General features: G+C 46.7%; 2 protein-coding genes across 4 annotated transcripts in view; one reads left to right on the top strand and one right to left on the bottom strand.

Annotated features, from left to right (window-relative positions):
* KIF9 (kinesin family member 9) overlaps window positions 1–12,185 on the bottom strand; it is a 49,653-nt gene extending 37,468 nt beyond the window's left edge. Inside the window, exons 1-5 of the mRNA XM_040628240.1 lie at window positions 11,670–12,185; window positions 6,571–6,668; window positions 4,964–5,129; window positions 2,677–2,783; window positions 651–875 (exon numbers count right to left, since the gene is read on the bottom strand). Coding sequence (XP_040484174.1) covers window positions 651–875; window positions 2,677–2,783; window positions 4,964–5,129; window positions 6,571–6,663 — 591 coding nt within the window. The 5' untranslated portion in view covers window positions 6,664–6,668; window positions 11,670–12,185. The remainder of the gene's footprint in view (window positions 1–650; window positions 876–2,676; window positions 2,784–4,963; window positions 5,130–6,570; window positions 6,669–11,669) is intronic.
* Window positions 12,186–12,436: 251 nt separating this feature from the next.
* KLHL18 (kelch like family member 18) overlaps window positions 12,437–25,757 on the top strand; it is a 52,457-nt gene continuing 39,136 nt past the window's right edge. For 2 of the 3 annotated variants that reach the window (XM_040628904.1, XM_040628903.1), the window contains exon 1: window positions 12,437–12,711. In XM_040628904.1, coding sequence (XP_040484838.1) covers window positions 12,583–12,711 — 129 coding nt within the window. In that variant the 5' untranslated portion in view covers window positions 12,437–12,582. Of the gene's footprint in view, window positions 12,712–18,965; window positions 19,071–25,757 lie in introns of all 3 variants that reach the window. The other variant, XM_040628905.1, reaches the window with a different exon arrangement.

The raw sequence follows: 25,757 nt of genomic DNA, 5'->3' as shown, positions 1-25,757 counted from the left end.
GTAGCATACACTGGGGAATTTATAGATTTGTAAGAGCTCTTATATACTTAAGGATGTTAATCCTTATTGTTTTCTATACTACAAATACCCATGATTTCACGTTAACTGAAAAAAAGGACAATTTCGACTAAGTTAAGAAAAAAATTGCATTGGGGGGCGCCTGGGTAGCGCAGTCATTGAGCGTCTGCCTTCGGCTCAGGGCGTGATCCCGGCGTTCTGGGATCGAGTTCCACATCGGGCTCCTCCGCTATGAACCTGCTTCTTCCTCTCCCACTCCCCCTGTTTGTGTTCCCTCTCTCGCTGGCTGTCTCTCTGTCACATAAATAAATAAAAATCTTAAAAAAAAGAAAAGAAAAAAATTGCATTGGGAAAAAAAGACTGGAAGGAATTAAGTCAAAATATACATTATTGTTGCTGTATGTAGGAAACAAGACGAGTGAATTCTTTTTTTGTTCATGTATTTTTTTCTTTACTATCTGAACTTGCTAAAAGAGCATATATTAATATTCATTCTGATTATCAACATAAGTAAAAAACTAAGAAGGAGGGAGGGAGGAAAAGAAAAAAGGGAAGAAAAGAAGGGAGGGAAGGAAGGAGGGAGGGAGGGTGGAAGGAGAGAAGGAAGGGGCCCTTAGACTTGGTCATCTCACCTCAAAAAGGAGGCTGAAGGCATCCTCCTCCTGACTTGTAAGGTGGACTGACAAGCCTTTAATGAAGACCCCTTGAGGGTTTTCCACGATGGTCATTGGTGTGACTGACGGTCCGACATAGGGCAGAGTGGACAGGAGATCGAACAGACTCTCGTTGTAGATTTCCAGGTAGGAAACACGCACAGTGATGGCATGTGTGGGGCGTTCTTCGATCATCCTAAAAACCTAGATGGGGGATTGGACAGTAGTCACCAAGAGCAAAACTCCAATGACCAGCCAGTGTCAAAAGGGTTCTGACCTCAGCAGGGAACATCAAGAAGTACAATAAAAAAATCTTTGTCCTAAAAGAATTTACAGTCGAGCTAGCATGATGGTCAACATCATCAACAATGGCTATTATTAGTCTATTGAGTGATAATTATCGTGTAGTTTTTTGAGGCCTGACTTAACAGATTGAACAGCCCCGTGACGATGAATGGAAAAGACTCTGGAGTAAAGATCCCTTATTTTATGGGGTCTCACCATACAGACACCTCTTTCACATCCATTATTTAATTCCATTCTCACAACTCCCCTGTGAATGAAGCAGGGCAGGGGCAATACCCATCTGTGGAAAGCTCCATGCAATGAAATTATTTGTCTATGATCACTCAGCTACTGAGAGAAGCCAAGCCCAAACTCAGCCTTCCCAGCTCCTAATACCCTCCCTGATACTTATAGGCAGGTGACTTTGGACTGGTCTTTTCCCCTCTCTGGACCTTAACTTTCTGAACAGTCAAATGGGCGGTGGGGGTTGGACTGGATGATCCCTGAGGCCCCCACCCTGCTCTAACAGTCTAGGTCTTTGCTGTCCAACATAGTAGACACCAGCCACAGGCGACTGCTAAACACCTGAAATGTGGCTGACGCAAATGAGGGACTGAATTTCAAATTTTATTTAATTGTAATTAATTTGAATTTTTAATTGTAATTTAAATTTCAAAGGGGCTCCTAAATTCAGTTACTGGTAAACCTTTCAGTATGTTTCCAACAACTTGGGTTTATAAACCTACTTTTTCAACCATAAATTTTATGAAATCTAAATACAGATCAAGTATTCCTGATGAGTATTTAGTGTCTAAATGGAAATGGGCCGTAAGTATAAAATAGACACCGCAAAGACTTGGTGTGAGAAAAAGAATGTAAAATAGCTCAAGAATTTTCATACCGACTACATGGGGAGACGATATTTTGCATTTACTGACATAAAATATATTATTAATATCAACTTTGCCTGTTTTACTTTTTAAGCTGTGGTTACTAGAAAACTCAAAATTGCATGTGTGACTTGCACTATATTTCCACGGGGCAACGCTCGGATCCGCTACTGAAGTCGGAGATGCTGAGATCCCGAAGCTTTGACAGCGGGGCATGAAGGAGATGGCTTCCCCAGTTGGAACATGGGTGGTTTATACACTAGAGGGTCCTCTCCGTTTCTTATAGGACAGGGCTATAAAACCTCCAGATGCTTTTGGGGAAAAGCCCTTTGCCTCCTACCTCCCAACAGAGGGTCCTCACAGAACCCCAAAGGAAGGCCCCTCTGTCCTGTCTTCGGTCAGAGTTCCCAGACCCCCCAGGGCTGACTCAGTCCTGAAAGCTCCTGTTGTGCCTGCTTCTGCCCTTTGCTCTTTCTGGGGCTGTGACGGTAGAAGAAGCCAGAGCAGGTCAGTAAGGAAGCTCTGTAAGAGTCCGGATCCCCTCATTAAAATGAAGAAGGAACATCATTAGGACCTCCGAATCCTCCATTACAGGATCGCAGACCAGCGCAGCAGCAAGAGGCCAGTTGGCACAGCCTCACAAATGAGGAAGCCAGCTCTGCATGGGCTTGGGTTGGACTCTGAAACCCGAACTCCTAGTTTCCTGAGGCCTCTGCACCCACACCCCCTCAATGTGTATCCTGCGTCCAGTAGCAGGTTTGGGGTCAGCAGCAGCGGCGGTAAGAGGGGGGGAACTCGTGTGGCACCCCACCTGTGGGCCCACTCTCTACCTGCTGGAGGGCACGAGGAAGGATCCCCCGGTGCTTGTAATTCTCAGTTGCCCCTGTCATGGTGTATGTCTTGCCGGCTCCTGTCTGCCCGTAACACATGATGGTACCTGCAAATACGTGGAAGCACGTCTTGGTGATGTCCAGGAAAATAGCTCCGAGGACGGCTCTCATATCCCCCAGCATGCCCGGTGCCAGCCTGGACCCTGGCGTGAAGGGGGCCATCAGGAGCAGCCAGGGACATGAGGAATTTCTGCCATGGCGGGGGGCGGGGGGACAGGAAGGGAAACAGGGACATAAATGGTCAAAACACAGCCGGCTGCTCTGAATCTGGCTCATGTGGTGCTCTGCTGTTCCCTGTGCCAAGAGAAGATCCCACCCTCGGGCTTCTGAGCAGAGCAGGGAATATCAGGCAACAGAGAAACTGGGAATTTTCCTAGACAGGTGAGGAGGGAGACAGAAACATTGAACTCCAGCCCTTCTGTAGCAAAGCCATGAACTGCCAGAGTCTCAGGCGTAAGCCTCCCTGGAGCTGGCCAGGCAGGAGGCAAGAAGCACTTTCAAAATCCCCAGGAAGAAACGGGCGTGGGAAGGGCATTTCCTGTTACTGGTGAGAATTCTCTGTAGGCTGCAAGTTCCCACAGGATCAAACAGGGCTGCTAGTTGGTCGCATGTCACTTCCAGAAACAGACCACCATGACAGGTCCTAACTGGTCCCACCGCCCTCTCCAGGAAGACTTCCGTTTGCACCTCTCACGTCTATGAGGTCTACCATGACCACCGGGCACTAGGGTTCCCGTTCCCATCCGCCCTTCCTCCTGGCTTGGCCAGCCTGAGCCAGACCCATCCCAGACACTGCTTTAGGGTAACACTGGGCCATAGAAATCCATGTTTGTCTTCCCCACACCAAGGCTCTAGTTCCTGGGATGGGCAGATTCTACACAAGGGGCTCTAACTCAGCATGGGAGCCGAGGTCAGAAACCGTGTCTACTAACACAAGTGTGTAGGAAGGAGTCCCTGCAGCTGGGCCTCGAGCCCATTTGTGATTCCACAGCACCCAGGGCCCAAGACTCTTAACCTCCTAGGCTTCTTACTTCCTCATCTTCTACCGCCTCAGGGCCATATTCCCTCAGGGTCAATGAGGACCACAGCTATGTATCACAAGCGGGATACATTACAATGTGTGGGCATCGACACTAAACAGACTTTTAAACATAAGATCTAAAACTTGCAGACAGGGAGCATTCCAGTCACATGGGCGAAGTTTACATACGGTGATAGATTCTTTCTACAGATTTTCAAGCCATCTCAGACTGAACTAGTTTGTAAAACTTTCCCAAGAAAGCTGCTTTTAATTTGTTAAGACGACCAAACTCTAGGGGTGCCTGGGTGGCTCCGTTGTTAAGCGTCTGCCTTCAGCTCAGGTCATGATCCCAGGGTCCTGGGATCGAGCCCCGCACTGGGCTCCCTGCTCCGCTGGGAGCCTGCTTCTTCCTCTCCCACTCCCCCTGCTTGTGTTCCCTCTCTCACTGGCTGTCTCTAATAAATAAATAAAATCTTAAAAAAAAAAAAGATTTTATTTATTTATTTGACAGAGAGAGAGACAGCCAGCGAGAGAGGGAACACAAGCAGGGGGAGTGGGAGAGGAAGAAGCAGGCTCATAGCGGAGGAGCCTGATGTGGGGCTCGATCCCATAACGCTGGGATCACGCCCTGAGCCGAAGGCAGACGCTTAACCGCTGTGCCACCCAGGCGCCCCAATAAATAAATAAAATCTTAAAAAAAAAAAAAAAAGAGTCTGTTTCTTAAAAAAAAAAAAAAGACGATCAAACTCTACTCCATTTTTTCGTGCTCTATGTAAGTAACTCTATACTAGACTAGGAAGAGTAGACTGATTTGCTGGTAGAATGAACGGAAGTAGCTCCTAGCAGGTAGCCAAGCGAAAAGCATTTGGACTCCGCCAAATTCATAAGGACATTATCTTCCAAGCTAATGTTTGAGAGATCTGGAACAGGATAAGAGTTTAATCCCCATGACCTATAGAGAACCACAGCCATTGAATCTTCCTATGAAGGTAAGATTATAGAACTTTGGATCAAGTCATGCCCACAATATCACCAAGCAAATAACCGGTTTTCCATCCTAAGAATATGGAGATAGACAAATAAGCAAACAGAAGTTAGCATGTGAGATTATCTTGTCTTTCATTCACCATAAAATACTTGCATTGCTATCTCCAGGAAGGGTTCTGTGGGTTCGTATGTAAAACAACCGACAATTAACTAAATTACCATTGTATCCGTCGAGGGCCTGAGCAACCACATCCTTCGCGACTGTCTCATAAACCAAGTCCTGGGAGGCATTGTGGAGAACTCCATCCAGCTTGAACGACCAGTCCGTCTGCTTGTTATTGACAACTCCTCTCTGAAGATCTTTTTTTAAGTGAATATCAATGCTCTAGGAGGAGGGGAAGAGAGAGAGTTAGTGTTTAGGAAACCAGTATGAAAAACTGGCTGCCAGCTGAGGCCTGACCTGGAGAAAATAGAGGAAGTAAACTTTAGGAAGAACAGGGACTCCCACCAACGGGCTGATATTCCAATGAGTTCTTTGGGATGGGAGAAGGAAGCTCCCGCAGAGAGGCCACACAACCCTGGAGGAGGAAGGATCAGGAGACTGGCACACTTAACTAGTTTCAGGACTTGTCACCCTAGGTTACAGGGTGCTGTTTGCCTTGGTTGAAGCACATTTATCATGTTTCTATTGAACAAGCTTTAGACACCCTCACTAAGCACAGGGAGGCCTTGGATTAGGCCAGAGAGAACAGCGGGCTTGGTGACAGACGCCTGGGCTTGGGCCACATCTCTTACATGCTACGGGCCATTGTGAGTAATGATGAATTAACAGCCACAGAAAAGGCTCTTCATGGCTTCTCAGACAGCTCCTCACTGGTATTACAGCAAATCCAAGGTGCCTACCCACTTGTAATCAGCATATTTTTAGGTGCACAGATTTCTAAAATATATATATTAGATTTTGAGATCCCTCCATAGCAAGCCACCGTGGCAGCAGCTGGGTTAGGAACCCATTGCATTAGAACAATGGTAGACTCCAATCTTCACTATGGGGACTTCTGATGTAAAGAGCCCCTTGCTGGAATTTTATCCTGGATGCCCTAATCCAAGAGTCAAGACACAGCCACATGTAGAAAAAGTAAGATCAAGAAAGAGAGGCTTGGTCCATTTACACGAGAAATGCTCTGCCCTTCTATGTTCGCTGAAACCATGCCCAGTGTGAGCTTTTTTCTGACTGCCAAGACTTGCAAAGCTTGGGGAGTTTGCGCTTGAATTCTTCCCTTGAAGAACGTCTCAGTGCTGCCCATAGTGGATTCACAGCTGTTTGCTGAATGAAAACAGGACTCTTTCAACCTGTCCCAAGCCTGTCATGGGCTTCAGAAAGGTTGTCAGAGAGTAGTAAAGGGATGGGGACAGATATATCTTTCCGGTTCTCTCGATAAGAGTTTCTCCCACTCTCCTGGTTTGGTAAGTTTAACAGTTATCAACTTAAGACATTCTACTTGGACCCCCAGGGAGATTACGTAACAGCAGATCTGATCACCAGAAAGTTTTACGAGCGTGGACAAAGGTCAGCTTTTCTGTATCAGATGCAAGGATGAAGGTAAACGTTATTAACCAAAAATGTACTTTAAAATGGGAGTTTCAAGAGTTTCCTCATCAAAAGCGATTCAAGGGGAGTGGTTTGGACTTGCTGGACTCTGGAGTCCATCTGAACTTTCAACAATTCTGTCTGGGTCCTTAAAGGCTGTTTGGAAACAGGGTCACGCTGTAGTGAGGGGGGACAGAGAGGACCAGGCTGGTGAAGGCAAGCTCGTTCCACTTACTTTGTTGTCATCTCCGTATTTGATCATGTCGTGAGCAAAGTCGTCGGTGGGTTTGACACGGACGAATGCATGAACTTTTTTCCTAGTGCCCATTCTAGCTAAAAAGAAGAAAACAGTGCAACTTTCAGCAGGCATCATCAAATGACAATTAGCGGGGAGGTGTCACTCATGAAGAAGATCAGAACAGAGTGACATGCTGTCTGTGTCTTCCTATCCCACTGAGAGCCAGTCTTTCTTTTTACCCCCTAGCATGGCAGGGTTCTACCCACAGGACACTGCTCGACAAGCACAGGCACACCTACTTTACTGGCTGACTCATCATTTCCCACCCATGGCCCCCTAAGAGACACATATACAAGGCAAAAAGAATGCTCCCTGGAGTGGCCTCATCTTAGACTTGTTTCCTAAAAAATGTTCTGTAACTGAGTTCACTTACGCTTTGCCTCATTCATTCTATTTTCCTCTAAAATACTTCCTTATGAAATGCATTTAAGCTAATTTTTTCTTCACGAACATACGTTACTTCATATGCAACATCTCCTCTACGTCCATTTGACTGACTTAGACCAGAAAAATGATTCCCTAGAAATATATCTAACCTAGCGCATAATCAAATATTCTTTCTTCTCTGGCAGTCCATTGAGAGAAAAAATAGTCCCCTACCTCCTCTTCTTCTCTCAAACCTAACTATATTTTCTTTCAGGGAGACACACTTAAATTTGTCTTTCTTTATTTATACTATCACAAATAATGACCGTGTGTAACAAAATGTTAAAATAAATGCTTGGGGTAGCTTCATGGACTAGGATGTCAGCTTACAGGTGTAAGGATTAGAGACGTAGATTCAGGGAAGTGACCCTCCTACAATGTAAAGCTGTCCTATAATGGAAAAAACTCAAGCAAAGTCAGGATGCCAGCTAGCAGAGACGCTACCAAAGGGACTGCTGCATTGCGGAGAGAGTTAATAAATCTCTTAGATCCTGCCTAACTGAAGTATTTTATTAAAATTTTTAAAAATCGAGGGATAGACCGGTGATGGGTAGGAAGGAGGGCACGTATTGCATGGTGCACTGGGTGTTATACACAACTAATGAATCATCGAGCCTTACATCGGAAACCGGGGATGTACTGTATGGTGACTAACATAATATAATAAAAAATCATTAAAAAAAAATCGAGGGTATCTGAGTGACTCAGCTGGTTAAGGGTCCAACTCTTGGTTTTGACTCAGGTCATGATCTCGGGGTCGTGAGATCGAGCCCCACAACTGCAAGGAGTTTGCTTGAAATTCTTTCCCTCTCCCTCTGCTCCTCCCCCCACTCACATGCTCTCTCTCTCTCTCAAATAAATAAAATCTTTTTAAAAAATTTAAAAATTGAATGATACAACCAAATGATAACTAATAAAGCTCCTATTTCATTGGATATCAGTCTCATTGGTAAAATCACACGAGGCCATCTCCTGAGAGTGACTATGTAAAAATATTTAATACTAATTAGAACATTTTGGTTCCAGCATTGACATAGAGTGGAGAAGCAAAAACGGTCATTAAGCAGAAGGAGTGATCGTGCTCTTTTTATTGCTTTGAGAGGAACTTAAAACTTGGCTCTTCAGGTGCCTCTTATATACTGATGACAAAGGATTAAATATTGAGAGAAAATGTCAAGAGTTCTAAGGAAAGCTAAGGAAAAATCAATCTCTAATCATCATCAATTGCATTAAACCTAGTTAAGTAATACTGGAAAACAAGATGAAAGTCGATGAAAATATATTAAACTTCATTGTTCGAAACTATTGGGGAAATTAACATAATACAATTTTAAGTTGTTCAGAGAGGAAACATTTCTCATTTTACATCTAAGTTTTCCTAATATTGATTTAATATTTTTTTCTTTCCTTCTTTTTCAAACAATGGGAGCAATATGATCATGTGGTCTATGGTCGTGTAGTCCTAACACTGGGCTCTCACATTTTGATAATTTCACTTTTATGGAACTATGCATATAAGAAAGAATGTTAAAAACTCATTTAGTGGGGCGCCTGGGTAGCTCAGTCGGTTAAGCGTCTGCCTTCGGCTCAGGTCATGATCCCGGGGTCCTGAGATCGAGTCCCGCAGTGGGCTCCCTGCTCTGCGGGAAGTCTGCTTCTCCTTCTCACACTCCGCTTGCTTGTGTTCCCTCTCTCACTGTCTCTGTCAAATAAATAAATAAAATCTTAAAAAAAAAACCTCATTTAGAGTTCATGCTCCAAAAGTACGAAACATACTTGGAATAGAGACTAAGGCCCGAGGGTTCGGCTACGCGCTGCATGGTATGCTTCTCTTCTGCCCTCCCTCTCAGGGTTAAACCAGTTCGATAAGAAACGAGGTATTTGCCACTACAATAAGCTGTACCTTCATGAGGCAGGAAAGAGGAGTTGAGGGCAAAGAAATTTCCTGGATATTTTTGAAAAACAAAATAAACAACCAGCAAAGGCATTTGTTGAATTTATGAGGAGTTAGGGAAACATGAGACACATAGGAAGCTGATGCAATTTTATATTCAAATTGGAAAATAGCAACATGATGGTGATTAGAAAAAATAGCTTGCTTGAGCCATTGTAAAGAACCCTAACAAATCAACTGATACAATGCTTGATATTCTTAAAAAACAAATTGGTAAGACCTTTACTGTAAAGAAAAAGTCATGCATGACAGGGATTTCTTCTCTGAATTACAGTTAATTATTTCACTTAAAAAAAAAAAAAGACTTTCATTTATTTATTTGAGAGAGAGAGAGCACAGAGGGAGAGTGAGAGAGAGAAGCAGACTCCCCATGGAGCAGAGAGCCGATCCCAGGACCCTGAGATCATGCCCTGAACCAAAAGCAGACGCCCAACCGACTGAGTGACCCAGGGGCCCCTAATTATTTCACTTTTTAAAAAAAGCACATTAAATAAAGAATATTAATGTTTTACATGTATTATCTAAGAGAGGTTCATTGAATGTTACCTGATAAAAAAGATCACAGATTTTTAAAATATGAATGTCCCTCCACATTTCTAAATACAACTTGCAACGACCACTAGATTTCCTATTACAATTATATTAACTGTCATCAATGGCATTAAGTATCTCCACAGAGCAAATTAAATAACACAGGCCCTGCCCTTTGTTTACAGTTTCAATTATGTCGACAAATCAAACTCTAACCCGTTATAAGGCCTTCAGATATCAAATCAAATAAGCAAACATGTCCCTTTCATATTTGCCTACTGTAGACCTGTGTCCACTTGCTGCATTCCTCAAGTAATTACTTCATGGAAGTCTTTTCCCAGCCACTATGGGACCATTCAGACCTTTTAATTTTTTTTTTTTAAAGATTTTATTTATTTATTTGACAGAGATAGAGACAGCCAGCGAGAGAGGGAACACAAGCAGGGGGAGTGGGAGAGGAAGAAGCAGGCTCATAGTGGAGGAGCCTGACGTGGGGCTCGATCCCATAACGCCAGGATCACGCCCTGAGCCGAAGTCAGACGCTCAACCGCTGTGCCACCCAGGCGCCCCCAGACCTTTTAATTTTTAGAAAATGGATCTGAAAGGTATTCAGGTGATCAAGGGTGATGGCTTATCCAATTTCAGTCCTAGAATTGTTGCCTGGAAAATTGAGCTGAAGGAATAGAAAGCCACAAATGGCTCTAACATAGACCCAAATTGAGAAAAGTGAAGAGAAAAATCTCAACTCCAAGTTCACTTTGATCTAGGCTATTGGGAAGTTGAGAGTGGAGGAAGGTGTGTTTTGACACAAGCAAACTTACCCTCAATCTCTAAAGCTCTGGGAACCATTGCTCACACCAGTCTGAGGGCCCAGCCTCCTGCCGTGGGTGCCCTCTGAATGGAACCAGCCCAGGTGGCAGGTGCCCAGACCTCCCTCCTGGAAACCCCCACGCACCCAGCACAAAAACAGCACAGGAAAGCCCAAGCATGCCCTCCCCTCAGAGTGGGGCCTGCAACTTGCCAACATGCACATGCGCATGCAGCCCCCCTATCTTCCCAAGGCCCGCCGCATACTCATAACCATCGCTCCACGTATGCCAGGAGCTATACCCGCCTAAGGCAAGCCTTCTCTATTTTTTTAATCTAATATTTTATTTTTTTTAAGTAATCTCTACATCCATCCAAGGTGGGGCTTGAACTCCCAACCCCAAGATCAAGAGTCACATGCTCTAAGGACTGAGCCAGGCAGCCCCCCTGCCCCCCGCAAGCCTTCTCTCTTCTCCTGTAAGGCTGCTAGTCAGCAGGCATTCAACACCCAGACATTTAGAGACCCCATGCTATCTTGCACTTACTGAAATAATGCTTGTTACCATTCTTACGCCGCATCATTTGAATAGGTTTCCGCTCCCAAATTGAATTACAAGTTGCTTGAGGGATAGAACTGTGCTTTATCTCTTTTGAATCCCCCCTCAACGTCCAGAACAGTGCCCAGCACAGAGCAGGAACTCAAGAAATGGTGGTTGGTAGTGATGGTCATGGCTGGAAGTCAGAGGACGGCTGAATCTCCACATGTGGGTCCATCTTCCGTCACTACTGAGAGAGTCCCAAGGGGTATATGTCACTTCCCTCCCACATCACCTACAATCCCTGAGCCCACAGCCCTTCCAGGAAGACACTTAAGTTTCCAGGCACTGATTGCAAGAAGCCATATTCAGCCCCTCACCATGTCTTCTCTTTTAGCAGTGTTTTTCCCCCGGTCAGTACCTTGTGGGGAATGCTCCTCTCTCATGGGCACCACCCTTAGTTCTGGTGTAAATAAGTGAACTTCTGAGTGGTCACCAGGAGACCTCTCGGAAAGGCAGGTCGTTTCCTTATTTGTTTTAAGGGTGGGAAAGGACAGAATTACTACCAAGCACAGCTGAGGGGTGCATAAAAGGAGAGGGGGCGTCCGCTGGGACGAGTCCCTACCTTCCAGCGCTCCTGCCCAGACCAGGCGCTCTCATATGGAACGCTCACAGCTATCAGAACAGCAGCAGCATCTGAACCCCAAAACAACAGGGTCCAAACGCACCCGGCCTCGATTCCAGGCAGAACTGGCCTTTTCCCTTTTCCTCACCCAACATACCGGTCCCCTGCGTGGATTGTGGTAGGCAGTTGGCCTTGGGACCATTCCTGTCCCTCTCTGGAGCGGTTTCCTCATCTGTACAGCGAGCGGATCGACCTGGCAATCCCGAAGCCCCCTCCAGTTCGAAAACTGACGAGTACAGAAGGGTCCGGAAGACCTCTGGTCCCCCACTTCGCGCCCTCTCAACCTCGGCAGCGACGCAGAGCCCTCGTGGGACCAGGGAACGTTAGATCCGAAGACCCTAAGCCGCAGCCTGCCCGAAAGGGCCCCCCACGATGCCGCGCTCTCTCCTCCGCTCGGATTTCACAGATCAGGGAGCTAAGCCAGGGGACTCCCAGGTGGAGCAGTGTTCGGATCCCAGTCGCTGCCAGCCGCCTCGGCGTACACCCCCTCTCCAGCCTTGCTTCTCCCCACCCGGGCGGCGCGTGGCCCCTGTTCACCGCTCCGGAGGCAGTGGCCCTCCCGCCGCGCCACCGCTGCATGTGCAGCGACCGCAAGCACCACTGGCCGCGGCAGAACTGTGTACATAGCCGCCATGGCAACGGGCCGTTTCCGCAGATTCCGGAAGTATCGGGGTAGTGGCGGAAATGAAGTCCGCGGCCCTGGGCCGAGATATGAGTAAGGTCAGGGCCGAACTGGGAAGACGGGAAATGGGACCGGTTAATCTAGAAGGACTGCGGCAGCTGCAGCCGCGAAAGCACGGTCGGGAAAACGAAGGAACGAAGGCTGCCCTTACACCAGGAAGCGGGGCAGCGGGGCTTCCGGCGCAGAGCAGCCCGAGACTACGGCGGCCGCGCAGGCCCGTCTGCTTCCAGCCCTGAGCTCCGGGCGGCAGTCCGCGCGCGCCCTCGCCCCGCCCCGTTTAATATCGAGCCGGCCAGCCAGGCCTGCGCAGTCGCGGCGGCCGGGGAAGATGGTGGAGGACGGCGCGGAGGAGCTGGAGGACCTGGTACACTTCTCCGTGTCCGAGTTGCCTAGTCGCGGCTACGGCGTCATGGAGGAGATCCGGCGGCAAGGCAAGCTGTGCGACGTGACGCTCAAGGTACCGAGGGCTGGGCAGCGTGGGGCTGAGGGATAAGGAACCGAGTGGGGAAGGAAAGAGGGGCGGGGGGTAGGGGAAGAGAGGTCTAGTGGACAGAGCGGTGGGGCAAGAAGGTTGGAGGGAGACCGAGTAGGGGAGCGAGAGGTGCGGAGTGGGAGGGGGGATTGGGGCTGAGTGGGGAGACGGGCAGGGACAGTCTCTCAGCCCTTAGAAGGACAGGCTGAGAGGTGCGCGGCTGAGGCCCTCGGGGTGGGAGACATTGGGGTGCCCGCCTCCCTTTTCTGTCACACAGACAGGAGAAAATGGACTTGCGACCCCTCTGGAGAGGAGGGGGCGGCGGCCGCCTCTACGTTCTGTTGGGCACTAGTGAAGCACCTTCTCTTGTCTCCCTAGACATTTCTTTGTGCCCCCTGAAGTTAGCTGTGCCGTTGTAAGGCGCAGGCTTCTCCTTAGGAATCATTGCTTGCCCTTGATTGTTAGATTACTGCCTTGTCTCTTAAGAGCTTTTAAAATAGGATCTGGATATCTTTTGAGGTGGACATCTACTCAGCCCCCCACTGGAAGGTGCATCACTACCTCCACAAAGGTCTGGGAGGATGGACTGGGTCTGCATGGGGAGAGGGATCCCTTAACCACCTGTTCCCTACTGGCATCCTGGGCCCAAGAGCCAGGCTTCCTCCTGTGCTTTGCATCCAGTCCTGCTGGAGAGGCATGCTGTGCGGCTCCTTGGCCTAACTCCTGAGCCCTCTGGAGCCCTCCACGTGGGAAGGTGCTGCTGTGAACTGTGTTCCCTCTTGGGCTTTGGCTGGAAGGCTCTCAGCATCTGTGGAGGACCACATGAAATATATATACACATACAGAGATCTTTTCGCCGTGCTTATTTTCTACAGAATTAAGGAAACTTTTTTCCCCCGTATTTTCAGTCAGACCTCTGGAGACAGGAGAATAGAATGGTTAAGACTGTGGAGATAGAAGGATTTGGATTAAAATCCTAGTGGTAACCTTGGGCGAGTTACTTAATCTCTCTAAGCTTCAGTTTTCCAAATGTAAAAACCAGGATGATTTCTAATTCTCAGTATTAGTGTGAGGATTCAATGAGAAAATTTGTAGTATTCTTTGCATGGTGCCCGGCTTAAGTTTTTCATCCTCCAAAGAAGGTTGGTTTTCCAAGAGAGGAGTTAAGTGGTCTGAGAGGGAAAAGGATCTTCAGCGGGGAACCAAGGGGTTTGAGAAAAATGAGCCTGAGCTAAAGGAGGCAGAGGAAGTAAATATAAATGAGAGATTTTTGTCCATGGTGATTACATGGTAGAAGATGTCGAGGCTACTAGAGGTTTGTAGTAGAAGAATGATCTGGTTGTGGCAGTAACGCTTGGGGTGAGTAGAGACTGGTGAAAAACAGTAATAGGGGAGGATTTGCGGGTTAAGATTTAGGCTGTAAGGTTGAGCCAGGGAAAGCTTGTGAGACACAGAGAAGCAAAAAGGTTATGCTAGAAGGGGATGGTTACAGATATTGCTACATAAATTGAAGTAGTGTGTTTTGCCTCTGCATTTAATGCAAATACAGAATATAACAATCCTTTAGCGTAACAATGCTTGTATGGTTTTTTTTTTCCATTACAGTGCTTTTTGTTCATTCAAAGGGACAAGAAAATTATCAGAAGTAGTTCCAACCAAGAGTGTCGGTCTAAATTGCTATGTTTTAAGCATCTGGGACATAAGGACTAGTATAAAGGAACAGGGTAGAGCTGGACAGGACCTAGAGAGTGTTTGCTTCATTGGTTTTCTAACTCTTTTGTACAGCCTGAGGAGTAGCTCACGGCAGTGTGATGGTGGGGCCTGGGGAGAGGCCAAACAAACCAGGCTCTCCCTCATTTCACTCCCCTTCACTGGAGCTGCTCTGTGAAATCTGTTTTGGTTTCTCTCTCTCTCTCTCTCACTTTCTCTCAGGATAGAGTCTTTCCTGAAACTTCTGTTGTTTCCGGACTGTCTTCCAAATAAATAGGTACTGAAGAGTCAGTTGGAAACTTTTTGGTGTGGGATGGATTTATTGACTAGTGGGCCTCCTTGTACGGCAGTGCTTCTCAATCTTTAGCAAGTATTAGAATCACCTGGTGGCCTGTTTGCACACTGGTTGTTGGACCTCACCCCAGAATTTTGTATTCAGTATGTCTGGCATGGGCCTGAGAATTTACATTTCTGACAAATTCCCCAGTGATGCTACTCCTGGCCTGGGGCCACATTCTGAGAGGCAAAACTATAGGGTGATGGGCCTGCCCTTTTCAGTGAGTTATGTTCAGAGTCCATGGACCTTCATTCAGGCTTCTGCCTGAGTGGAATAAGCTTGGCTGTTATCATTCTAGGAATCTCATGGTGGGAGGGCACTGGGGGCTCCTGCTTCTGTACTCACTTTCACTTAATCCCCTGAATGGTGCCACTTCCTTCTCTTCAGTGGTTAGTTCTCTGGTTGCCCAAGTCTGGAGTCTAGTTCATCCTGTCCAGATGATAAACCTCCAGTCTTCTGCTGGCTGGTGACCAGTACTGCCTGATTTCAGCCTCCCTTATGCTCACACCTTCAGAGGAAACCTGAGTCTCCAACAGTTGAGGTTCGGAAGGGACACCACAGTGGCTTACCGTGTGTAGCACTCAGCGCTCTCCATCGAAGTTAGTCACTACTCATCTTCCAAAGTTTGGTGATATTTTTGATCTGCTCTCTCTCTCTTTCAGCTTCTTTTTCCTTGGGAGCTTTGCTGTTCCTTGGCTGTCAGTCTGAGAGGTGGCATAGCACAGACTCAAGCCAAACTGCCTGGGTTGGAATCCTGGCTCTGACACATATTAGCTGCGAAAACTTGGGCAAGTTCCTTAAATGCTGGGGACCCAGTTTCTTCATCTGTAAAATGGGCGTCATCACCTACCTAATAAGAGTGTTAGGGATTCCATTAGTTAACTTAAAACAATCATGTAGTAAATGCTCAGTACGCAGCAGGCATTTATGAATAATGACGTAATTACGAATAATAATGGTGGGGTTTCTGGAGAGGGGAAGTAAATGGAGATGTTCAGCCTGCCATTTTGAATTTGTTTTAGCTTCTGATGAATTCTGGGTGATTTTATCTAAACATAATGTTCATTGTCTTAAAACAGTTTGCAGACCCCTGCTCTGCTTCGGTAGCCTGCATGTTACAGATGAGGACCCAAGCCCAGAGGAAGGGACTTGTTCAAAGTCACAGATTGAGTTAGGCGGAGCTAGGACTAGGGACTGGACTCCTGGTCTCTGTTCTCTGGCTCAGATGTACTTTCGTGCTCTCCTGTTGCCTCTTCTATCACCGGCAGTGACAGAACTAATTCCAGCCTCTACCATGTAAATTAACCTGCTTCAGGTAGATTAACAACAGGTCGTCTTTTCTATCTTCCTGAGCTCTAGGGAGTGTGTGAAAGTTAGTGTTAGCAGGTATGATGCATTCTCAAAATTCACTGCCAACTCTCAAACCTCACTTAATTTTGTTTTTGGAAATATTTAAAATTTAAATTCCTTGGACACCTGTTGGATAATTAAGAAGAGGCAGAACAGAAAGGGTAATAATACTGGATTTTAAAAATCATATTCTATGTCTATGTTGACTTGAACCTTTTCTTAAAAACTGAAATGATGAACCCCCTCCCTAGAAAAATGCACATACTTAACATACATGCAGAAGTTTGTGTTCAGTCTTAAGAGTAATTCCCCTGAGGCCTGTCTCTGGCTCTTGGGTTATGAATCCAGCTGAGTATTGTTCTCCTTTCAGAAAAAGCCCATGGTCCGTCTGCATGACAAATCATTTAATCTTAAAGGTTAGGAGGATAACAATGCAAGACTTCTTGGCAACCTGTAGCATCAGGCTTGGTCTGGTAGAGAGGTTTGCATCTGTCATGGCTCCCATCCCCTCTTCCCATCAGCCAGTTTCCTCTCCTTTCCTCTGGGCTGCCAGTTGCCCAGTGCTCAGGCCATATCTGTCAGGTTCACCAGGGTCCAGCAAGTTAGGCAGACTCCCCAGATTCAATGAGTGTTCACCACAGTTTGTTATTCATAAGATCTAGACCCACCATTTAACATCCTCTCACCTCACATACTCCTTTTTCTTTATTTGGGAGAGCAGAAGGGGGTCAACAAACCTGCATATTATTCACAGACCCGTAAGCTTAGGAGAGGAGCTTCCTACTCTCTCTCTCTCTCTCTCTCTCTCTCTCGCTCCCTCTCTCTCTCTCTCTCTTTCAGTTTTGCAACCACTAATGAGCTTCATTCATTTGCTGGCATTGGTCTTCTAGCATTTTCCCAAGGCCCTTGAACCCAGATTTGAGAATTTATCCTCCAGGAAGAAATGTCTTTTCCATGGGTAAAAGGTACAGTATTAGAATATTTCCATTCGACCTGCGAAATCTAGGTACACGATTCTCATTGAAACTGGCTTCAGAAGCCACACGTTTGAGTCTGGAATCTCACACTGATTTGGTGACGAAAGAGTGTATGGAAAAGGATATCAGGAAGTGAAGTCAGGACTTGTTGATGCGTGCCGTTTTCATGTTCTGTGTGGTATGGTGAGTTACACAGGTATAATTATAGAGCTGGGAGAATCCTATGAAAAGGAGCCATACAAGTCCTCTATCAAAGCCATTCATTTTAAAGCTTAAAAAACCCTGAGGCTTAGAGATATTGAGGGATTGCCCAAGGCACAGAGCTGTATTATCTGGGATCCAGCATAGCTGTTTGTTGGTGGAAGGAATGCTTTTGCATCCTCTGTCTGATTACTCGCTTGCTCTGCTGATGTTAGGAAGCAGAGCAGGCAACGCACACCATCTGCAGTGTCATTTTCGAGCATGGAGGACAGCGATGTGTATGTCCAGGTGTAACACCATTGGTCTGTTTCAGGAGAGAAGAAAGATGCAGGCTTTATCGGCTAGTCTTTTGCACATGTGAATTCTGGACTCTCTTGATTTTGAAATGGCACCGCATTGGAAAACTTGTGTTTCTGAATAGTGTTCTTTCCCTGATGTTTTCTACTGACTTTTCCCAGGCACTTGTGTTCATTTCCAGCCTTGTCTCTTTTTAGTGAACAATTAGAACCAAGAGGAAGAATGTGCTCCTTGAGAGCACATGTGCACTCAGGATATGAATTCATATTCATCGAAAAGTCAGTGTTGCTCTTTCTTCCTCAAGTTATGTTGTGGGTCATGCTGTTACATTTGGACACCAATCAGAGGATGAGAGATCTTGCCGCTAGGGAAAGGGAGTTGGAGGCATCCTGGAAAATCAGTTCAAGCAGCATTCATGGGGTTCACCCTGAGGCTTCTGCATGAATTTAAGAAGCCTGTGCTCGGGGCTGCTTCTCACGGCAGGCCATTCCTTTATTGTTTTGTACGTGAGACTCCGTTGTTTGCCCCTTGACCACACCTGGTTCGGCTTAGAGGCTGGTTGATGGAAAATGAGATCACATTTTTCTAAAGGTGTGTTCCTAGCCCCTTCTAAATTGCAAGCCTGGCATCTTCTGTCCTACTTTTGTTTTGTTGAGTGTTGGCATTCCTATTACCTCTTTGGTATAGAGCCAGCCACTTTCCCCACAGTTTAGGAAGGCCTCTTCCACGCAAACAGCTGACCACATTGGCACTTGTTTCCAGCTGGGGAGAAGAGAATGAACCAAGATGTGTGAACCAGGAGTTGGCAAGCATTTTCTGTAAAGAGCCAGATAGTAAATATTTTAGGATTTGTGGGTCATACAGTTTCAGTTGCAACTGCTCCACTCCGATGTGGATGTGCTCTGTGGCACCAGAGCAGCCGTGCATAACACATACATGAGTGGGTATGGCTTTGTCCCATTAAAACTTGATCGACAAGAACAGGTGTAGGCCAAACTCGTTGGCTGTGGCTGGCGGACCCCCGTTGTATAGTGATATAGCCTCTGTAAAGTTTAAGGCTTTTGAAGTAAGTTACACTTGCTTTGTGGCCCTAGGATACACTTCTGTCGTTCCAACACAGTATCTAGCCGTTGGAAGCATCTCTTGTGAGAGAGTACAGATGAACCAGAAGTGAAGAACTGTCCTTTTCCAGCTCACTGCAGGTGATCATGGGACTCTTCTGGTTGGTGACTGTGAATAACTGACAGAGGAGAAGTTACAGTTAAATCTTGCATCTCATCTTTAAAAGTCTTGTAGCTCTGCTGGAGCTTGAAGCAGACTATTTCCAAAGCATTAACTAAAGACACCATGCTCCCTTTCTGTCTCAGTTGAAGCTGAGGATGCTTAGCTGCTTGCAGAATGGCAGGCCAGAGGAGGCCGTGTTGGCTCCTGTGTTCCAGTGGACCTGACCGGCTGTGTTCAGGGCCGTGAAGGTAAGGGCCAGAGTTGGGGCTTCTGGCACACAAAGTAGATAGTTCACATATGGCCCAGTATGTCTGGGCAGAGTATGCTGCATATCTGATCAGAACACAAAAGTGCTTTTCAAAAAACGAGCTCAAGAATAGATATTTGTGTATGTTCATAGCAGAATTACTCACAATAGAAAAGTTACCCAAGGTGTACCGACGGTTGACTGGATAAACAAAACGTACTCCATTTTGTTGAAATGCACACAGTGGAATACTATGCAGCCTTAAAAATGAAAGAAATTCGGGGCACCTGACTGGCTCGGTTGGTAGAGGGGCACTAGGCTTAATCTCAGGATCATGAGTTCGAACCACACATTGGGTGTGGAAGCTACTTGATTGAAAAAAAATGAAAGAAATTCTGACACATGCTACAACGTGGATGAACCTTAAAGACTTTATGCTGAGTGAAATAAGCCAGTCATAAAGGGACACTCAATGATTCCACTTAAAGGAAGTAACCAGAGTACACGAAGAAAGTAGAATGGTGGTTGCTCAGGGACTGGGAGGAGGAGGGAATGGAAAGTTAGTGTTTAATGGGGACAGAATTTTAGTTTGAGAAGATGGAAAGTTCTGGAGACAGATGGGGGGATGGTTGCACAACAATGTGAAGATACTCAATGCCACTGAACTATATGCTGAAAATGGTTAAAATGGTAAATTTTATGTTATGTATATGTTACCACAATTTTTTAAAAGCTAATAAGCTCAAGATGGGCAAGCGAGATTGCTTATAGTGCTGTGATTGCTGAGACCCAAAAAAGAGAAGCTGGCTTTGTGTCCAAACCCACTGATGAGAAACATGGGATACTAAGGAGTAATCTTCCCTGTTCTTTCGCTTTTGTAGTGTGCTGGCTCAGCTCTTGAGAGCCAGATTTTATCAGCTCAGCCCTGTGGCCACACTTCCAATGGTCACTTAAAAGGAATCGATTTCTAAGAGAGACATATTTAAGTGATGCCCACATGTCGTAAGCTTATTTTTCCTGTGCTGATTTGTAAAGTCTAAGTGTCCCGTAACCTTGACTGAGCTATCCTGAGGACCAGCAAAACACACCGTGCTGACATGTCTTCCAAGTAAAGATTTGTTGGCATAGTCTATAAATTATAAATGGCTTTCAAATCTGTGTTTGTTTTGCTTATTTTGCTCCTAAATACTAGACCTGTATTTCATTTGTCCTGTTGACCCTCATGCTAATGAATGTCTTAAATGGAGGCTCTTTCCCTCCTAAACCATCACTGCTTTGTTCACGTGGTGTATGGATGGCACAGCATCCATGCAATCAGGATCGAAACTCTGGAATCGGCTTTGGCTCATCCTGTCTCTTCTCTGGGTATTTTGTGACGTTTTTCACAAGGACAAGGACATAATTATTTACTGTATCATAACGCCATGAGAGCAGAGACTGTGACTGAATTATTCATTGACATGTCTGTGTAACAGGCCCTTCGTAAACCACTGTCCTAATTCAGATCCTCTTCATCTTTTCCCTAACCCGGGATTTCTTGAGTAGCATATTGAGAGAATTCTTCCAGACATTTCAGGGGATGGTCCCTGTGCAGCTACTGGACTGTTTCTCCCCAGGCTCAGGCCGATCCTGTAGTTCCCTGGCTCTGAATGAATGGCTTCCCGTTTCATTCTCATTCCCCATTGTACTCAGCAGGTAGGTCAGCACCTTCCACGTGCCAAGCACTGTTCCACGTGCTGGGCACACGCCTGTGAGCAGGGTAGGCAACACCTCTAAGTGTGAGCCTCCATTCTGGTGGGGGGCAGAGTGGCAGATAATAACCAAAGACGGAAAATGTCCAGTGATGGTAAGTGCCGTGAAGGAAAATAAAGCAGGATAAGGAGACTGAGAGTGTTGTTTTTGTTAGAGGGACCAGAACCAGCCTCTCGAGTAGAAATGAAATGAGGGAATGACCCATGAGCACATCTGAGGGAAAGTGTTGGAGGTGGAAGGAGTAGTGAGCACAGAACCCTGAGGCAGGAGCATACTTGGTATTTGGGGAAGCATCAGGCAGCTGATATGATAGGAACAGAGTGACCTGGGAGAAAAGTGGAAGGACATGAGGCTGGAGAGGTACACCCCAGGCCCGGCACAGTTCCTTGCATGACTCAGTGAATACTTGTTGAATGAACGAGTGAATGAATGAATGAAGCTAGACAGTCATTACTCGTGTGTGTGTTTATGAATGGAAAATCAGAGCGGGGTGCTCAGGGCATACATAAGAAATGTAGGGTGCATTTTCCGGAGTTCGTGAAGAGAACACAGGATTTTACAGGAGACATGGTGCTAATAGAGCTAGAGAGACCAGTTCTGGCTTGTTTGTGAAGTTCACTTCTATTTGTCTGCACCACAGAGAAAATCAGACGTGAGAGACTTGCCAGGGGAGCAGGAAGTAGACCAGGGCTGCTCAACTCTTGGTGGTTTAAAAGGTGCTCCTATTCATGTTCGGGGTAGCTTGTCTTGTTTCCCCTTTCCATAGGCTATCCCTTTAAGTGGGCAGGACATCTGGGGAGAGCCACCGGATGGCAGGGGTGGCAGGAGTGCCGGAGCAGTAGGTAGGAGCTGGTTTTCGGAAGGATTAAAGGAAAGGCTGCTGATTGAACTGCATCTCTGATTATTCTAAGCTGCTCACAGAAATCTGTCACTGCGTCTGTGGGACGTAAGAGAAGCTTAAGCGTGTCCTGTTGGTGCTGACCGCCACTCCTGGCTGACTTTTCTAGGACCACTGGCCTCGTTCTTGATATTCAGAATCCTCCCAACGGGGCCCCTCTCTGTTCTCACTCAGTTGCCTACAGGCTCCTCGTGCTGGCTGTGTCTTCAGGACCTGTGGTCTCCAACTTCTGAGCCTGGCTCTAGCATTCCTCTGGCTCGGAGTCGCGCTCACCTCTGCCAGCAGTCTTACCCGTGCTCCAAGGTTCCTTTCATGTCTATTTTTTTCCTCGGGGAAAGAAGTGGCCAGACACTCCTTCCTCTGTCCTCCGGAGGCACTTTGCATTGTGTCTGTTCACGTCGTCTTGTGGTCACGCTGCACGCCTGTCTGTTTCCAAGAAGCCCAGACCCGAGCCATCCTCTTTCTTTCACGCGGCCCTGTGACGGTCGGGGGTGGTGTGCAATCCCATCTCTCGGGAGTCTTCTCACATCCCTCCAGGTGCACTCAATCTTTCCCTCTTCCTTTGGACCTTCACCCCCCATTACTTAGAGTATCGTCCTTTCATCGTGTCGCCTGAGAGCCCGTTTGGAATGCAGACTCTCTGGCCCCACGTGAGAGCTACCGAACCAGTCTGGTGCCTCTTCCACCCTGTGCGCATGAAGCTTTGAGAAGCCTTGCCTTCACACTTGGCACCTCCTCCCCTTACTGTACGGAACACGGTATAGATGCGCTTGCGTGTTCACTCTTCCGTCCAGGTATCGAGCTCCTGTGGCCTGTGAAGCATCCATTACCCAGCGCGGTTCTTGGCATGTTTCGGGTTCTCAGAAGTGTTTGCTGTATTACCCGAGGGCCCCTGGCATTGTGTTTCAGACTCTCCTTCGGTCAGCCCGTTGACCAAGTGTGTAACTGCGCGGAGCTTCGCTAGGTGCATCGGCCCCTACCGTTAGCATTGAAAGATCGATGGGGGGGGGGAGATGGATGCACGTAATTAACTATGAGACAGGCAGGGTGTGATACATTCTATAACTGCACAGCTATTACCAGAGGCCTAAGGGAACACCAAAGGAGTGGTGGTTATTTCCAGTTCACAGGATTTGTGATGGTTTCACGGAGAGGATGGTGTCTGATTGGTGCCTTGAAGGGTGAATAGGACTTTGACAAACAGACGCTGTGGGAGGAGGCATTCCAGGCTGGGGAGAGCCTGTGCAAGGGCCCAGGCATGAAAGTGCACAGACAGGATGTTTCTTGAACGAGAAAGAGATTGAGGTGGAAGGTGTGATTGGGGAGGTCGGTAAGTGTAGACTGAATTTGAATTCTCATGGTGTGGAGTTGGGACTGGTAAGGAACATCTGTAAATCACATGCTGCTGGTACAGTTAGCTGTTCAGTGGTTTCTGTGGACTCTGCCCTCCTGTCTCCCTCTCTCCTCGCGTTCTACCTTGCTGGATGTGGGTTGGAGGCAGGGAAAGGGTTTGGGAGGGGTGGGATAGGCCTGCATGTTTTAGCTGGCTCTTCACTGGCTCTGTATGAGACCATGGCCCACTTCTTTTTATAGTCCTAGCTGGTCAGCCACTTCCTCCCTCACCCCCTTCCGGAGTCACTTACCCAGTGGGGCCCCCTAAAGCAGAAAGATCTAAAGCTCCATCAGTAGAGGGTTTCACACAGCGTGCTTTAAAATGCCATCAAAACTCCAGACTGAACCCAGTATGTTTTATTATACTTGCTGTTTGCTTCTCAACCCCATGGGTTTGTGAGACTAATCATTTCTGCTTTTGGTGGAATGTACTAGCTTCCCTCTGCCCATGTTGTGGGCTGCGGGCATCCAGCATTCAAGGTGAAAGGATGCTGTACTTTCCTTATATGCCACCTTGATGGAAATGCACCTGAACAAGGCAACCGTAGTGTGGCTTGTTTATTTCTTCTGCTGTTGGGAATGCACTGTCAGTCCAGATGCCAAGTCCTCTTCAAGTCGTCCCTAAGCCTTACCATCTTTTTCTTGAGCCTCTTAACATCAGCTAACTGAATTTCCAGATAAGGTTAGATAGTAACCCTCTTGAAGCTTCAGTGTCTTCCTCCCACCAGCTCTATCAGTCCTGAGCCAGAAGATTAAGGTTAAAAGGAAGAGATGGAACTCTTCGAAGTTTTGTTATGTGTTTGGATCTCAGATGAAAGACTGAGAGCTATCTCTTAGAAGAAATGGGCTCTAGGATTCATTAAGTGCCCTTGGCAATGAGGCGCTGTGCTAAGTGCTAGGGCATAGCCGTTCCTTACTGTGGGAAAAACATACATTCTGGAGAGGGAGACATTCATTAGGGACAATATAATGTATGCTACAGTGTATGCTGGAGGCCTGTACCGGGTGCTGCAGGACGGAGAGCACACTGCCTAGGAGTCTGGGAAGCCCCTCAGAAAAGGGAGAATTTGAGCTGGATCGTCATGGATGAGCAGAAAAATAAGGGATAAGGATCCAAGTAGAGGAAATAGGATGATTTAGGGGAATTGCCAACAACCACGAAGAAAGACGTGGTAGGGGATAAAATTGGTTGGGGTAGATGGAAGCCAGTCTAGGATTTGGATCTGACTTATAAGCAGTGGGGAGCCCAACAAAATGGGGACTGACGTGACAGACTCAATTATATTTTGGGTTGATTCATTCAGAAATTTGATTCATTCAACAAATACTGTGTGTTCACTGCTAGACTATTCCAGGAAACATACAAAGATTACTCCCTTGGTGGAACTCATGTTTCAGTAAGATAGGTAAGTTAGTTACATCAGGCCACCACTTGTCAAGGTTACCTGTGACCTCCACATCTAGAATGACCTCTGCAATATCGAACTATTCCATAACCATGAAGATTTCCCTGGTGCTGCCCCTTTATAGTCACAGCCATCCCCCTCCCACCCTCCATCCCTCGTCTCTGGCAGCCACTGATTTGTTCTCCATCTCTCATTTCATGAATGCTATATAAATGGAATCATAAAGTATGTGACCTTTCGAGATTGGCTTTCTCTACTCAGCATAATGCCTTTGGGAGCCATCCAAGTTGTTAAATGTATTGATAGCTTTTTCCTTAATATTTCCAGCTAGTGTGCTGGGGTATGGATGTACCACATTTTGTTTAACCATTTACTCATTGAAAGACATTTAGGTTCTGGGGTGCCTGGGTAGCGCAGTCGTTAAAGCGTCTGCCTTCGGCTCAGGGCGTGATCCTGGCGATCCGGGATCGAGTCCCACATCAGGCTCCTCCGCTGGGAGCCTGCTTCTTCTTCTCCCACTCCCCCTGCTGTGTTCCCTCTCTCGCTGGCTGTCTCTCTGTCACATAAATAAATAAAATCTTTAAAAAAAAAAAAAAGAAAGAAAGACATTTAGGTTCTTTCCAGTGTGGGGCTACAAATAAGACTGCTATGAACATTCATTTACTGGATTTTGCATGAAGATTTAGGTTTTCATTTCTCTGGGATAAATGCCCAAGAGCGCAATTGCTGGGTCATCCGGTAGAGCCTGACACGGGGCCTCACACGGGGCCTCAAACGGGGCTCAATCACACGACCGGGAGATCATGACCTGAGCCAAAACTAAGAGTTGGAGACTTAACCGACTGCGCCATCCAGGCGCCCCTGATTTTTAGTTTTAGCAGACATTGCCAAACTGGTTTCCAGAGTGGCTGTACCATTGTACATTCCTACCAGCTTGTATGAATACAGTGGTGAATTTTATGGATCAAGTTGACTAGGCAGCGGTGCCCAGTTGTTTGGTCTCAAACAGGAGTCTAGATGTTGCTTGTGAAGGTACTTTTTAGATGTGGCTAACGTTTAAATTAGTATACTTTGAATAAAGTAGATTACCTTCCATAATGTGGGCAGGCTTCATATAATTTTTGAAGGCCTCACCCGCAAAAGTAGAGGTTTCCCGAAGAAGAAACAGTTCTTCGAGATTGTTACATAGACACCGTGTCTGATTTTCCCACCTGGGGGGCCTGCCCTGCAGATTTCAGAC

The sequence above is a fragment of the Ursus maritimus genome, unplaced genomic scaffold (assembly GCF_017311325.1).
Source record: "Ursus maritimus isolate PB19 unplaced genomic scaffold, ASM1731132v1 scaffold_14, whole genome shotgun sequence".
Classification (NCBI taxonomy): Eukaryota; Metazoa; Chordata; class Mammalia; order Carnivora; family Ursidae; genus Ursus; species Ursus maritimus.
Note: the sequence above shows the minus strand (reverse complement) of the source record. Positions and strands in the feature narration are given on the sequence as shown.